The sequence below is a fragment of the Anomaloglossus baeobatrachus genome, chromosome 3 (genome assembly GCF_048569485.1).
Source record: "Anomaloglossus baeobatrachus isolate aAnoBae1 chromosome 3, aAnoBae1.hap1, whole genome shotgun sequence".
In the NCBI taxonomy this organism is placed as follows: Eukaryota; Metazoa; Chordata; class Amphibia; order Anura; family Aromobatidae; genus Anomaloglossus; species Anomaloglossus baeobatrachus.
The window spans coordinates 570,272,182-570,286,499 of record NC_134355.1 but is presented as its reverse complement, the minus strand read 5'-3'; the positions used below and the strand labels follow the sequence as shown (position 1 = coordinate 570,286,499).

Genomic DNA, 14,318 nt, shown 5'->3' with positions numbered 1-14,318 from the left:
AGCAGCAATACCAATGTGTATTTTTTATTGTTTAATTTGAATGGGGCAAAGAAGGGAATTTTGTTTACTTACCGTAAATTCCTTTTCTTCTAGCTCCTATTGGGAGACCCAGACAATTGGGTGTATAGCTACTGCCTCCGGAGGCCACACAAAGCATTACACTTTAAAAAGTGTAACCCCTCCCCTCTGCCTATACACCCTCCCGTGCATCACGGGCCCATCAGTTTTGGTGCCAAAGCAGGAAGGAGGAACTTATAAATTGGTCTAAGGTAAATTCAAACCGAAGGATGTTCGGAGAACTGAAACCATGAACCAAAAGAACCCTTCAACATGAACAACACGTGTACACAAAACAACAGCCCGAAGGGAACAGGGGCGGGTGCTGGGTCTCCCAATAGGAGCTAGAAGAAAAGGAATTTACGGTAAGTAAACAAAATTCCCTTCTTTGTCGCTCCATTGGGAGACCCAGACAATTGGGATGTCCAAAAGCAGTCCCTGGGTGGGTAAAAGAATACCTCGATAAAAAGAGCCGAAAAAAACCGGCCCTCTCTTACAGGTGAGCAACCGCCTCCTGAAGGACTCGCCTACCTAGGCTGGCATCTGCCACAGCATAGGCATGAACCTGATAGTGTTTCGTGAAAGTGTGCAAACTCGACCAGGTAGTGCTGCCACACCCGCTGAGCCGTAGCCTGGTGACGCAATGCCCAGGATGCCCCTGCGGCTCTGGTAGAATGGGCTTTCAGCTCCAAAGGAATCGGAAGCCCAGAAGAACGGTAGGCTTCAAGGATCAGTTCCTTGATCCACCGAGCCAAGGTTGACTTGGAAGCCTGCGACCCCTTACTCTGGCCAGTGACACGGACAGAGAGCGCATCAGAACGGCGCGGGGGCGCAGTGTGCGAAAAGAAGAGCCGGAGTGCTCTCCCGAGATCTAACAAGTGCCATCCTTTTCACAACTGTGAACTGGATGAGAGCCAAAAGAAGGTAAGGAGATATCCTGATTGAGAAGAAAAGGGGGATACCACCTTAAGAAGGCATTCCGGGACCGGACGCAGAACCACCTCATGCTGGCGAAACACCAGGAAGGGGGCTTTGCATGACAGCGCTGCTAGCTCAGACACTCTCCGAAGTGATGTGCCTGCCACTAGGAAGACCACCTTCTGCGAAAGGCGTGATAGATATAACTCTAATAACGCTAAGAGCCATGACTCAATGGCCACCCAGTCAGGGTGAAGACCGCAGAATTCAGATGGAAAATGGCCCTTGGGACAGCAAGTCTGGTCGGTCCTGGGAGTGCCCACGGTCGACCCACCGTGAGGTGCCACAGATCCAGGTATCACGACCTCCTCGGCCAGTCTGGAGCGACGAGGATGGCGCGGCGTCAGTCGTGAGTAACACCCTGGGCAGCAGCGCCAGAGGAGGAAATACATAAGGCAGTCGAAATTGCGACCAGTCCTGGACTGATGCGTCCGCCGCCAGCGCTCTGTGCTGGTGGTTGATGTACGCGACCGCCGTGGCGTCGTCCGACTGTATCCGGATCTGCCTGCCGTCCAGCCACCGCTGGAACGACTTTAGGGCTAGCTACACTGCCCTTATCTCCAGAACATTGATCTGAAGGGAGGACTCTGTCAGAGTCCAGGTTCCCTGAGCCCTGTGGTGGCGGAAGACCGCTGTCCACCCTGACAGACTCTCGTCCGTCGTGACCATAGCCCAGGATGGGAGCAGGAAGGATTTTTCTTTCGACCAAGAAGTGGGAAGAAGCCACCCCTGAGGAGAGGCTTTGTCTGCCAGTGAAAGAGAGACGTTCCTGTCTAGGGACGTCGGCCTCCTGTCCCATTTGCGGAGAATGTGCCATTGGAGTGGACGCAGATGAAACTGTGCAAAGGGAACTGCCTCCATTGCTGCCACCATCTTCCCTGGGAAGCGCGTGAGGCGCCTCAAGGGGTGAGACTGGGCCCGAAGGAGAAAGTGCACCCCTGTCTGCAGCGAACTCTGTTTGTCCAGCGGTAGCTTCACTATCTCTGAGGGAGAATGAAACTCCATCCCGAGGAAAGTCAGTGATTGGGTCGGTGTCAATTTTGACTTTGGGAAATTGATGATCCACCCGAACCTCTGGAGAGTCTCCAGAGCAATGTTCAGGCTGTGGTGACTTGACTTAGGAGATCGTCTAAGTAAGGGATCACCGAGTGTCCCTGAGAGTGTAGGCCCATCGCCACTGATGCCATGACCTTGGTGAAGACCCGTGGGACTGTCGCCAGGCCGAAAGGCAGAGTCACGAGCTGAAAGTGTTCGACCCGGAGGCGAAACACCGGAAGCGTTGATGCTCTGGTGTAATCGGCACATGGAGATAAGCATCCCTGATGTCGATTGATGCTAGGAAGACTCCCTGGGACATCGAAGCGATTACTGAGCGGAGAGATTCCATCCGAAACCGTCTGGTTCTCACGTGTCTGTTGAGCAGAATGAGGCCCGGAACGGACCGGAATGATCCGTCCTTTTTTTGGTACCCCAAAAAAGTTGGAGTAAAGACCGCGACCACGTTCGTGAAGCGGAACGGGGATCACAACTCCATCTGCAGAAACGAGTCGGAGGGCGAGAGCTGAGCTCTATCCTGTAACCGTGAGACGGAATGTCTCTCACTCATCCGTTTTTCATCCAATTGCTCGCCAAACAAACGGTCGCCAGAAAATGGCAAACCGGTTAAGAACTTCTTGGACGCAGAGTCTGCCTTCCATTCGCGTAGCCACATGGCCCTGCGGACTGCCACCGAATTGGCGGATGCTACCGCTGTACGGCTCGCAGAGTCCAGGACGGCGTTCATGGCGTAGGACGAAAAAAAAAAAACGACGCCTGAGAAGTCAAAGACACATCCTGCGGGGCAGAGGTACTTGCGACCTCATTAGTCTCGGACAGACAAGCTGATAGCTTGGAATGCCCCCACGACTGCGAAGGCCGGAGCAAAAGACGCGCCTATGGCTTCATAGATGGATTTCATCATGAGCTCTATTTGCCTGTCAGTGGCATCCTTGAGCGATGAACCATCTGCCACTAATACTACGGATCTAGCCGCCAGTCTGGAGACTGGAGGATCCACCTTGGGACACTGAGCCCAACCCTTAACTACGTCAGGGGGGAAAGGGTAACGTGTGTCATTAAGGCGCTTAGTAAAGCGCTTGTCCCTAAATGCTCCGTGCTTCTGGACAGCATCTCTGAAGTTAGAGTGATCGAAAAAAGCACTCCGGGTATGTTTGGGAAACCGAAACTGGTGTTTCTCCTACTGTGAAGCCGACTCCTCTATAGGTGGAGTTGGGGGAGAAGGACTAGCACCTGGTAGATGGACGTTATAAGGTCATTTACTATGGCGTCCCCTTCAGGTGTATCCAGAATGAGAGCAACGTCAGGATCAGAGCCCTGAGCTGCGACCTCCGCTTCATCCTCCAGAGAGTCCTCATGCTGAGACCCCGAACCGCGTGATGAAGTCGGGGAAGGTTCCCAGCAAGCCCGCTTAGCCTGTCTGAGGCTGCGGTCCGTGTCGGAGTTCTCACCGTGGGATCTGGGTGCCACCCCAGGAGCCCTTTGCTGTACCGACCGAGAGGGGCCTGGGGGCGATGAACTCACAGTGCCCTAGCCCTGTGTTACCGGTCTGGACTGCTAAGCTTCTAGTATCTTAGCCGACCATCTGTCCATAGACTGAGCCATGGAATGTGAAGCGACTCAGAGTTTCTCAGTCAAAAATGTAAACTCTGTCCCTTCCATCTGTGCAGTGGAAACCGGCGGTAGCACCTGAGCCGAGGGTCCCACCAGTGCCGGAGGCTCCGGCTGAGTGAGTGCCACAGGGGCCGAGCATTGTCACAATGAGGGTAGGTGGAACCTGCAGGTAACATAGCCGCACAAGAGGTACAGGTTGCAAAATAAGCCTGTGCCTTGGCCCCCCTTGCTTTCTGCGGACGACATGTGTTGTCTCCTCTTAGAGATATAGCCAAAAGCAAATAATGCTGCCGAATAGAGAAAATGTATACAAAATATATAATATATAATATATATATATATATATATATATATATATATATATATATATATATATATATATATATATATATATATATATATATATATATATATATATATATATATATATATATATATATATATATATATATATATATATATTATATTATATTATATATATACACACACACACACACACACTTCTGTACCCAAGGGGGGCCAGCACCTGACGACTGGTGTGGCTTACCAACCGCCCCAAGCGGTGGTGCGTCCACCAGATTCCCTGCCTGGGACTCCCAGAGCTGCAGAGCTCATTCTGAAATCCTCCACCGGCAGAAGAGATTATAACAATGGCTGCCAGCGTTCTGAGGGGAGGAAGGAGCCATGGGAGTGCCTAATAAAGTGCGGGCATCTGGTGCCCCACAGTGCTCAGTGAGGGGGGAGGAGGATACGAAAGCATGCTCCAGCCCTCACTGCCGACGTCCAGTCGGCCGTCCCGCCCCCACCCCTGACTGGCAGGCCCGGGGGCGGGAGTACATGGTACTAGGCCGCAAAAGCCGGGGACTAAAGTTAAAAGCGCGGCCGGCCAACAGGCGCGGTCGGCGCGGTAGTCCCGGCTCACAAACCACACAGCAGCCGCTGCGGCGTCTGTAACACCGACGCTGCCTGCACCGTCCCTAAGGGGACACAGAGTACCTCATGGATGCAGGGCACTGTCCCTGATGATATCCAGCCTCCTGTCCGTCAGATTCCCCCAGGGGCTGCGGAGGGAGCCCGGTCCCAGTGAACGGCGACCGGTTAGGATCCCACTTCTCCCAGAACTGCGGAGCTCGTTCTGAAATCCCCCACCGGCAGCAGTGATTATAACAATGGCTGCCAGCGTTCTGAGGGGAGGATGGAGCCGTGGGCGTGCCTAATAAAGTGCGGGAAACTGGTGCCCCACAGTGCTCAGTGAGGGGGGAGGAGGATACCAAAGTATGCTCCAGCCCTCACTGCCGACGTCCAGTCGGCCGTCCCGCCCTTACCCCTGACTGGCAGGCCCGGGGGCGGGAGTATATGGTACTAGGCCGCAAAAGCCGGGGACTAAAGTTAAAAACGCGGCCGGCAAACAGGCGTGGTAGTCCCGGTCTCACAAACCACACAGGAGCCGCTGCGGCGTCTGCAACACAGGCGCTGCATACCTCGTCCCTCATGGGACACAGAGTACCTTATGGATGCAGGGCCCTGTCCCTGATGATATAGAGGCTCCTGTCCGTCAGATTCCCCCAGGGGCTGCGGATGGAGCTCGGTCCCAGTGAATGGTGACCGGTTAGGATCCCACTTCTCCCAGAGCCTCTAAGGGATGGGGAAGGAAAACGGCATGTGGGCTCCAGCCTCTGTACCCGCAATGGGTACCTCAACCTTAACAGCACCGCCGACTTAGTGGGGTGAGAAGGGAGCATGCCGGGGGCCCCGTGGGGGTCCTCTTTTCTTCCATCCGATATAATCAGCAGCTGCTGCTGACTAAAATGTGGAGCTTGTGTGCATGTGTGCCTCCTTCAACACAAAGCTAAAAACTGATGGGCCCGTGATGCACGGGAGGGTGTATAGGCAGAGGGGAGGGGTTACACTTTTTAAAGTGTAATACTTTGTGTGGCCTCCGGAGGCAGTAGCTATACACCCAATTGTCTGGGTCTCCCAATGGAGCGACAAAGAAAGGGGGGTGATTTGAACTTGTGGGTTTTTTTTACATTTTACTTCCCCCTTTTTACTAGTCCCCTTAGGGCAGGGGTGGGGAACCTTTTTTCTGTTGGGGGCCATTTGGAAATTTCTACCAACCTTCGGGGGCCGCACAAAATTATCAATGTTTAAATGACCCTGCTATATTGGGTGAAACAATTAATTAACTGGGGGCATGGGGCTGGGGGCACAGACGCCACACGCGGGGCTGGGGGCACAGACCCCACACGGAGATTGCACACAGGATTGGGGTGATTCGCTGCACACAGGATTGTGGGGGGGCTGCACACAGGATTGTGGGGGGGTGCACACAGGACTGAGTGATGGGCAGCACATAGGACTGGGGGGGCTGCACACAGGACATTACACAGGACATTGGGGGAGGGGTGCACACAGGACATTGGGGGAGGGGTGCACAAAGGACATTGGGGGAGGGGTGCACACAGGACATTGGGGGAGGGGTGCACACAGGACATTGGGGGAGGGGTGCACACAGGACATTGGGGGAGGGGTGCACACAGGACATTGGGGGAGGGGTGCACACAGGACATTGGGGGAGGGGTGCACACAGGACATTGGGGGGCTGCAAACAGGACATTGGGGGCACACTGCGCTGAGAGTTTCATGCAACTCTGGGGGAGAGGGTTTACAGAACTGGGGTTTAGGCACAAAGCATTGGGCAGGGCACATAGCAGCAGAGGGTCGGCGCTGGACTCACAGCAGCATTGCATTCACATCACCGGTCCGGAGTGCAGGAGCCGGACACACTGCATCAGAAGGAAAAGACGGGCACTGATCTCCGGAGGGCAGGGGGCGTGCACACAACGCTGGAAGCTGTGAGGCTGCTGTGGACCCGCCCACAAAGTAAGCACTGGTTGACGGGAGAACACATTGCAGCACAAACAGCAATGTGTGGATTTAAAGGGCCGGCGGCAGCAAGACCGCGGTGACAGCACGAGCACTGCCTCCCCCGGGAATCTGCCTGGGGGTCACATAAAAGGTCATGGGCCGGAGGTTCCCCACCCCTGCCTTAGGGGATTAGAAGCTGCGATCGTCTGATCCCTTGTGCTGTACAGAGCGGTGTGTCAGCATCAGCACTGTGCTGTGCTGTACAGCGGAACTACTGACTTCCTATGAATGCCATTATGCTGCCGGCGTTCGCAGGAAGTTCGTCGTGATAGTGACAGGCGTCATCAGCGCCCGTGATCACATCATGGGGCTGTTAATGGGAATGGGGAATGGCATGCTCCCCACTGGCGCGTGTTAAATCTTGGCAGAGATTAACAGTGGGATTCAACTAGTTCACATCGGGCATATCGGAAATCTGCCCACTGCTGCCGTTGGAGGAACATGACGGTTAATCACATCAGCCAACATGCAGGGATAGATGCGGCTCAGTGTGAGCACACGTCAAGAGGCAGAGGCACGACCTTGGACGTACAGGTCTCGAAAGGGATAACATGTCTGATTTGTAATACCCATACTGTCTGACAGCTAAGGCAATCTGGATGTGGTTGTCATACAGTTAATCAACAACCACTCATCATTCACTGACTGCTATAACAGAACTTATGGGGAAAAAAATATTCTAGTGTCTTACCGGCGAGCCGAAGAAGACGTGCAGGAATCTTTTTAGCCGAATATCTCTGCTAACCGCACCTTTTTCATTCTTAGACGTTAAGTACAGAAGTAGTTGTTTCACAAAACCACTGTGCTGGATTTCAAAAGAAGAAACGTCCGACTCTGAGACAATGCTCCGGATTTCTACAAGGCACTCAACGCCACCATCCACCTGGGCATAGCAAAGAATTCATGTCAGAAAAAAAAACAAACAAAAAGATATATATGCACAATAACAGACCAAAAAAATAAACTAAAAAGTCTTGCCATTTATAGTAGTAAATAAACAAAATTAAAAACTTATCCAAACAGTTTTAACCAGATTGAAAATTAAAGGTAGCCTGTCAGGTCCCCTATATCCTCCAACCCAGCAGCAGTCTATGTCCAAATTCCCTCCCTAACCAGCCCTGTAAAACACTAATATGAATGTTTAAAAAATGACTTGTAAACCTAACTGTCCCTAAACTATGCTAATTAGGGCCTGAGACTAGTCGCGGGGGCGTTCGTTCCCCTGACTAGTCAGCCCTTTTTCCATGTTATCACGCCCCTGTGACTGGAAGTTGAGAAGATGGCTTACGTACACATGTTCGGATCTTACGGTCAGGCACAATGCGCCTAATGGAGCCGGAAAGTATACGCCCGGCTTCAAAGAGGCACCGATGTGGACGAAATAATCCGCATGCATACACAAAATTACCAGGAGCTGGCGATGACACTAGCTCGTAGAAATCAGGTTGTTATCTCGCCCACAGGGGTGTGATAACATGGAAAAAGCGCTGACTAGTCAGGAAAACTAACGCCCCTGCAGCTAGTCAAAGGTATAATTAGCAAAGGGAAAGCCTGAATAACATTATATGGGGCTGGTTAGGAAGGGGGTTTGGACATAACCATAAATGCTGCTGGGTTGGAGGGCATAGGGGACATGACCGGTTCCCTTTATATAGCTTTCCTGAAAATAGAATAACCATCCCTGCATGCTTCACAAAAGACAAACCTAGATGACCATTAAAAAAAAGGTTTCCTCATGAGGACAACCCATTGCCTATCCCTACATAGGCCAAAGCAAAGCTGGTAAAGCCCGATTCTCCCTCTGATGCACCAGGACCTTTCATGTTGTCACTAATCTACTTCTGAAATCAGTCTGGCCAGAGCTTCCCCACTGAATGACAGCGATTTACTGAAACGTTTGGTTTCCGCACCTGAAGGTTGAGCTGCTCTGTGGCGTTGCAGAGTCTCTGAAGTACGTTTAGTGCAGGATTGCTGCCATCCATATTCTCGGAGCTGAAATATCGCTCCACAAACTTATGTGCCTGCTCCTTGATCCATCCACGAATTCGCTCTCTACAAAAATTGGGGTGACAAAAACTGAAAATTAGCAAAAATCCAATCAGAAGAAATGTATATAACTGAAAACACACTGGTTGGATGTGATGTGTCGATACAGTGATAGATTGTACCTGTTGTTTGAGATTGTATCCTTGGAAGCCGTTCTAGCCAAACCACTCACTCCTGCTGTCCGCGCCGGCTCTATATTGTTGCTATTGGACTGTGTGCTCAATCTGCCCCAGGTTTTTGGATTTAAGCTAGCCAGAAATGAGGATTTTGGGGACTGTGTGGCTGTTGGGCTTTTTGCTAAAATAATAAGATATTATTAAATTAGCATCAATGAATAATAAGCCGTAAGATTTTGTAAATTACTTAAAAACTAAATGTGTTATCTCCCCAAATGCTGTTAATCTGCAGACAAAAAAAACCTTAATCTGTAGGTTAATATCATTCCGATGTTGTCCGTCCGTCCACCTTACTGAAAACGCAGAAGATGCCAGCTCTAAATCCTAGATGTGTGCCCAGAGCGTGTACAGTCACTGTTCAGTACACAGCGAGATGGCTTTATGTGCGCCCCCAACAATCTGACCCACATTTGTGCATAGAGAACTGACAAAGTGCCGGGGGCGAGCACAGCGACCACTCACAGACAGTGCGCCATGACTGAAGGAGCTTTGGCGCCATTTTGAGTAAGGCCATGTGTGCACGTTGCGTTCTGCCGTGACAAATATTCTGCAAACAGCGTTTTGTCACTGCATGTGCGTTTCAAAACGCAGCCGAAAAGCTGCGTTTTGGATGTATTTTGAGTACAGATGGATGCGATCCGGATGCTTGCTCTGCCATAGACAGAGTTGGAAAAGCATCCAAAACGCACAAAAGAAGTGACATGTTACTTTATAGAACGCAGCGATTCAGTCACAAATTTCAGCATGCAAATCGCTGCGTTCTAAAACGCAGTGTGCATATAGAATTTGCACAAGTTACATAGACTTTGCTGGGGATGTAGAATGCATGCGTTTACACTGCAGTGCAAAGCGCTGTGTAAATGCATGCAAAACGCACACGTGCGCCCATGGCCTAAATTCGGATGCTCCCAGGAGGAACAACGTTGATTGCCTCCCGATGTCAGCGGCTGATCAGCATTGTAACACAATCTGCAGATTGGCTCTACATCTGCAGGTTTTGGGATGACTGGTTCCCATTAAGGGGTTATTTTCATCTATCTTCAGCTTTCTGCTTGTCAAGGGAGCCATGCACTTCTGAAGACTGACCGTTCAAACCAGCGACATGACTGCGCTTCTAGTTTACATTAAGCATGGAAGAGCGCATAGATCAGAGGCCTGGACTGGAGCAGCAGAGCGGCATCGAGACTGCTCAGCGATCTGTCCAGCTTCAGAGCACCGCTAGGAAAACACTACTGGAAAAAGTAAGCAAGCGCCTGCTTCTAGCCTAGGAAAGCTGCCACTACTAATAGATTGCAGAGGAGACCAGCAGGCTAGGAAACAAGCAGTAAATGATACAATTAAAAATCCCTCTATTCTTGAGAACAAAGAAGGTTTTTAACAAGAGGCAATTTGCAAAGTTGCTTTTTTTCCCTATACTTTGAACTTTAAGTCAGTAGAATTATCTCAGGCAAAAGTACAAATTTACTTATCGTTTCACCAAATTTAAATAGAAAGTAAATAATGTACTAAAACCGGAATTTTTCATTAAGATACGAATAAGCAGTACCTTGATTGTCCGTTTTGTCTTCATCTCTTGGCGGAGAGTATTTTGGCCTCCTTGGCCCACGTTTTGGTAGTCTTTTCCTCTTCAAAACATCACTGAGCCGACTAAAACACAAAACAGGACAGATTACAAAACATACAGTGAAAGCTATGGTTATATAATTTCATTAGCTTTTCTACATTGAATGTAGAAAGTATTGAATAATCTGCACAGACACTTTACACCATTTTCTCACCCTTGTGGGCTTAGATCTAAGGAGTCATCTCGGTGCTGCAGGCTTGGAGACCCAAGGTCAGCTGCTGCATTTCCAGATGTAGTGCCAATTCCAGTGTTGATGGATGCTGCACTTGCAAGGGAACCAGACCCATTGGTGCAGACCTTTGGTGGACTTGTTAAAAGTGTTTCTGACTCGGCCAAGTTCTTTACTTGATGCATGACACCTTGGAGAATATAAAGAAGGCTTAATACACCAATTTGAAAGAGGAAGAAAGCTATATACACTAGTGATGAGCGAGCACTGAAATGCTCCAGTGCTTGGTACTTTAATCAAGCAGGTCGGACGCGCAGAGAGGCTCGATTTCAGTAACAAGTTTAATGAAAGTCAAGTCAATGGGAAACGCAAACATTTTTCCAGAAGACCCTACCAGGAGGGAGTTCCTCCACTTTTCCAGACAAAAAAAACAAAAAAAAAACCACATACAAAACCGAAGATAACATTTTTTCCAGTGAAATCCATTTTAAGAGATATTCTTTCCTGTAAAGCGACTTGTATTCAAGGCACAATTAAAAATAGAAACAAACAAAAATGCCTTTCATCCCTTAATAGCCAGGCCATCTCTCACCGTATTTCCCTGTCGACTATGACCACAGTCGATGACAGTGGAGGGGCAAATAAAACATTTACTGGTGACTACCAGCGGGTATAATTTTAACATTTCAGTATCTTATCCGGGCATGTGGTCTGTGTGATAGTGTCAGACACATCTTGTTTAATTTATGAAGGAGGGATTCAAAAATCACAAAGCCTATTCAGACAACGCAAGAAGTGCTAAAAAAAAGGAGAATTTTGTTTACTTACCGTAAATTCTTTTTCTTATAGTTCCGTATTGGGAGACCCAGACATTGGGTGTATAGCTTCTGCCTCCGAAGGACACACAAAGTACTACACTCAGAAGTGTAGCTCCTCCCTCTGAGCTTATACACCCCCCTGGAGAACCAGATCTAGCCAGTTTAGTGCAAAAGCTGAAGGAGAATAGCCACCCACAAGTAAAAACAGAGCAAGAACCGGAACAACCGGAGCTTCTGTCTACGACAACAGCCGGTGATAACACGCGGAACAAGAATTTGCCAACAGGCAACAGGGAGGGTGCTGGGTCTCCCAATACGGAACTATAAGAAAAAGAATTTACGGTAAGTAAACAAAAATCTCTTTTTCTTTATCGTTCCTATGGGAGACCCAGACATTTGGACGTCTCAAAGCAGTCCATGGGTGGGAATAAACAGAAAAACTGAGAAGTAGGCAGAGCCTAACTTCACAAATGGGCGACAACCGCCTGAAGGATGCGTCTGCCCAAGCTCGCATCTGCCGAAGCATGAGCATGCACTTGGTAGTGCTTTGAAAAAGTATGCAGGCTAGTCCAAGTGGCAGCCTGACAGACTTGCTGAGCCGTAGCCTGGTGCCTGAAAGCCCAGGAGGCACCGACAGCTCTGGTCGAGTGTGCCTTGATCCCCGGCGGGGGAGGCACCTGAGTACTCTGGTAGGCGTCCGAAATGGTCGACCTAATCCAACGGGCTAAGGTCTGTTTAGAAGCAGAGAGGCCCTTACGCCGACCTGTGGTTAGCACAAAAAGAGAGGTGCACCGCCTAAGAGCAGCGGTGCGAGACACATAGATCCGGAGAGCACGCACCAGATCCAGAGTATGCAATGCTTTTTCAAAGCGATGAACAGGAGCCGGACAAAAGGAAGGTAGGGTAATGTCCTGGTTAAGGTGGAAGGGAGAAACCACCTTAGGGAGAAAGTCCGGAGTCGGACGGAGAACCACCTTGTCTTGATTAAACACCAAAAAAGGTGACTCCGAGGAGAGCGCAGCCAAATCAGAGACTCTCCTGAGAGAAGTTATGGCCACTAGAAAGACCACTTTCTGTGAAAGACGAAACAAAGAAACATCCCTAAGAGGCTCAAAGGGGAATTTCTGCAAAACCGTGAGAACCAAATTGAGGTCCCAGGGGATCCAAGGGCCGCCGGTAAAGCGGAATGATGTGAGACGCGCCCTGCATGAAGGTGCGGACCTGAGCCAGCCGGGCGATACGCCGCTGGAACAGCACTGACAGAGCCGAGACTTGTCCCTTAAGAGAGTTGAGGGACAGTCCCAGCTGCAGACCGGACTGTAGAAAGGAGAGAAGGGTTGGCAAGGAAAAAGGCCAAGGAGGATGGCCGGAAGAGCGACACCAGGACAGGAAAATTTTCCAAGTCCTGTGATAGATCTTGGCAGCGGAAGACTTACGGGCCCGAGTCATAGTGGAGATGACTTCAGGGGGGGGGGGATACCAGAAGTCGTCAAGATCCAGGACTCAAGAGCCACGCCGTCAATCTGAGAGCCACAGAATTCTGGCGGAAAAACGGACCTTGTGAGAGAAGGTCTGGACGGTCCGGAAGATGCCACAGCACCTCTACGGACAGATGGAGCAGGTCTGGGTACCAAGCTCGCCTGGGCCAGTCCGGAGCAATGAGGATGACTCGACGGCCCTCCATTCTGATTTTGCGCAGAACTCTGGGCAAGAGAGCTAGAGGGGGAAACACGTAGGACAGACGAAACTGGGACCAGTCTTGAACCAGAGCGTCCGCGGCGAATGCCTGAGGATCGTGGGAGCGAGCCACGTAAACCGGAACCTTGTTGTTGTGACGTGATGCCATTAGGTCCACGTCCGGAGTGCCCCACTTGCGGCAGATTGACTGAAACACTGCCGGATGCAGGGACCACTCGCCACTGTCCACGGTTTGACGGCTGAGATAATCTGCCTCCCAGTTTTCCACGCCTGGGATGTGGACTGCGGATATGGTGGACTTGGAGTCCTCCGCCCATTGAAGGATGCGTTGCACCTCCAACATTGCCAGGCGGCTGCGTGTCCCGCCTTGGTGATGTAGACAACCGCTGTCGCGTTGTCTGACTGGACTCGGATGTGCTTGCTCGCCAATAGGTGGTGAAAAGCTAGGAGAGCCAGAAGCACGGCTCTGGTTTCCAGCACATTGACTGAAAGGGCTGACTCGGACGGAGTCCAAGTGCCCTGTGCTCTGTGGTGGAGATATACTGCTCCCCAGCCGGATAGACTGGCATCCGTGGTGAGAATCACCCAGGACGGGGCCAGGAAGGAGCGTCCCTGAGACAGAGAGAGAGAGAGAGAGGCCAAAGCCACCACTGAAGAGAGCTCCTGGTCTGTGGCGACAGAGCCACCAACCTGTGCAAGGAGGAAGGCCGCTTGTCCCGACAGCGGAGAATGACCAGCTGCAGTGGACGCAGATGGAACTGGGCAAAGGGAACAGCCTCCATTGACGCCACCATCTGACCCAGCACCTGCATCAGATGCCTGATGGAATAACGGCGGGGCCTCAGCAGAGAGCGCACCGCCAGTTGGAGGGACTGCTGTTTGATTAAGGGCAACTTCACAAGTGCCGGCAGAGTCTCGAACTGCATCCCTAGGTACGTGAGCCTCTGGGTCGGAGTCAGAGTGGATTTGGGCAGATTGACAAGCCACCCGAATTGGGCTAGAGTGGCGAGAGTGATCGAGACACTCCGCTGACAGTCTGCGCTGGATGAAGCCTTGACTAGAAGGTCGTCCAGGTAAGGAATCACTGCCAACCCCTGGAGGTGCAGAACCGCAACCACTGCTGCCATGACCTTGGTGAATACCCGAGGGGCCGT

The 14,318-nt window shown here is 50.9% G+C and overlaps 1 protein-coding gene across 1 annotated transcript in view; it reads right to left on the bottom strand.

Annotated features, from left to right (window-relative positions):
- The window catches only part of TRIP12 (thyroid hormone receptor interactor 12), a 221,968-nt gene that overhangs the window by 38,369 nt on the left and 169,281 nt on the right, over positions 1-14,318 (bottom strand). The window contains 5 exon segments of the mRNA XM_075341548.1: positions 7,325-7,516; positions 8,544-8,685; positions 8,802-8,976; positions 10,402-10,502; positions 10,634-10,838. Coding sequence (XP_075197663.1) covers positions 7,325-7,516; positions 8,544-8,685; positions 8,802-8,976; positions 10,402-10,502; positions 10,634-10,838 — 815 coding nt within the window.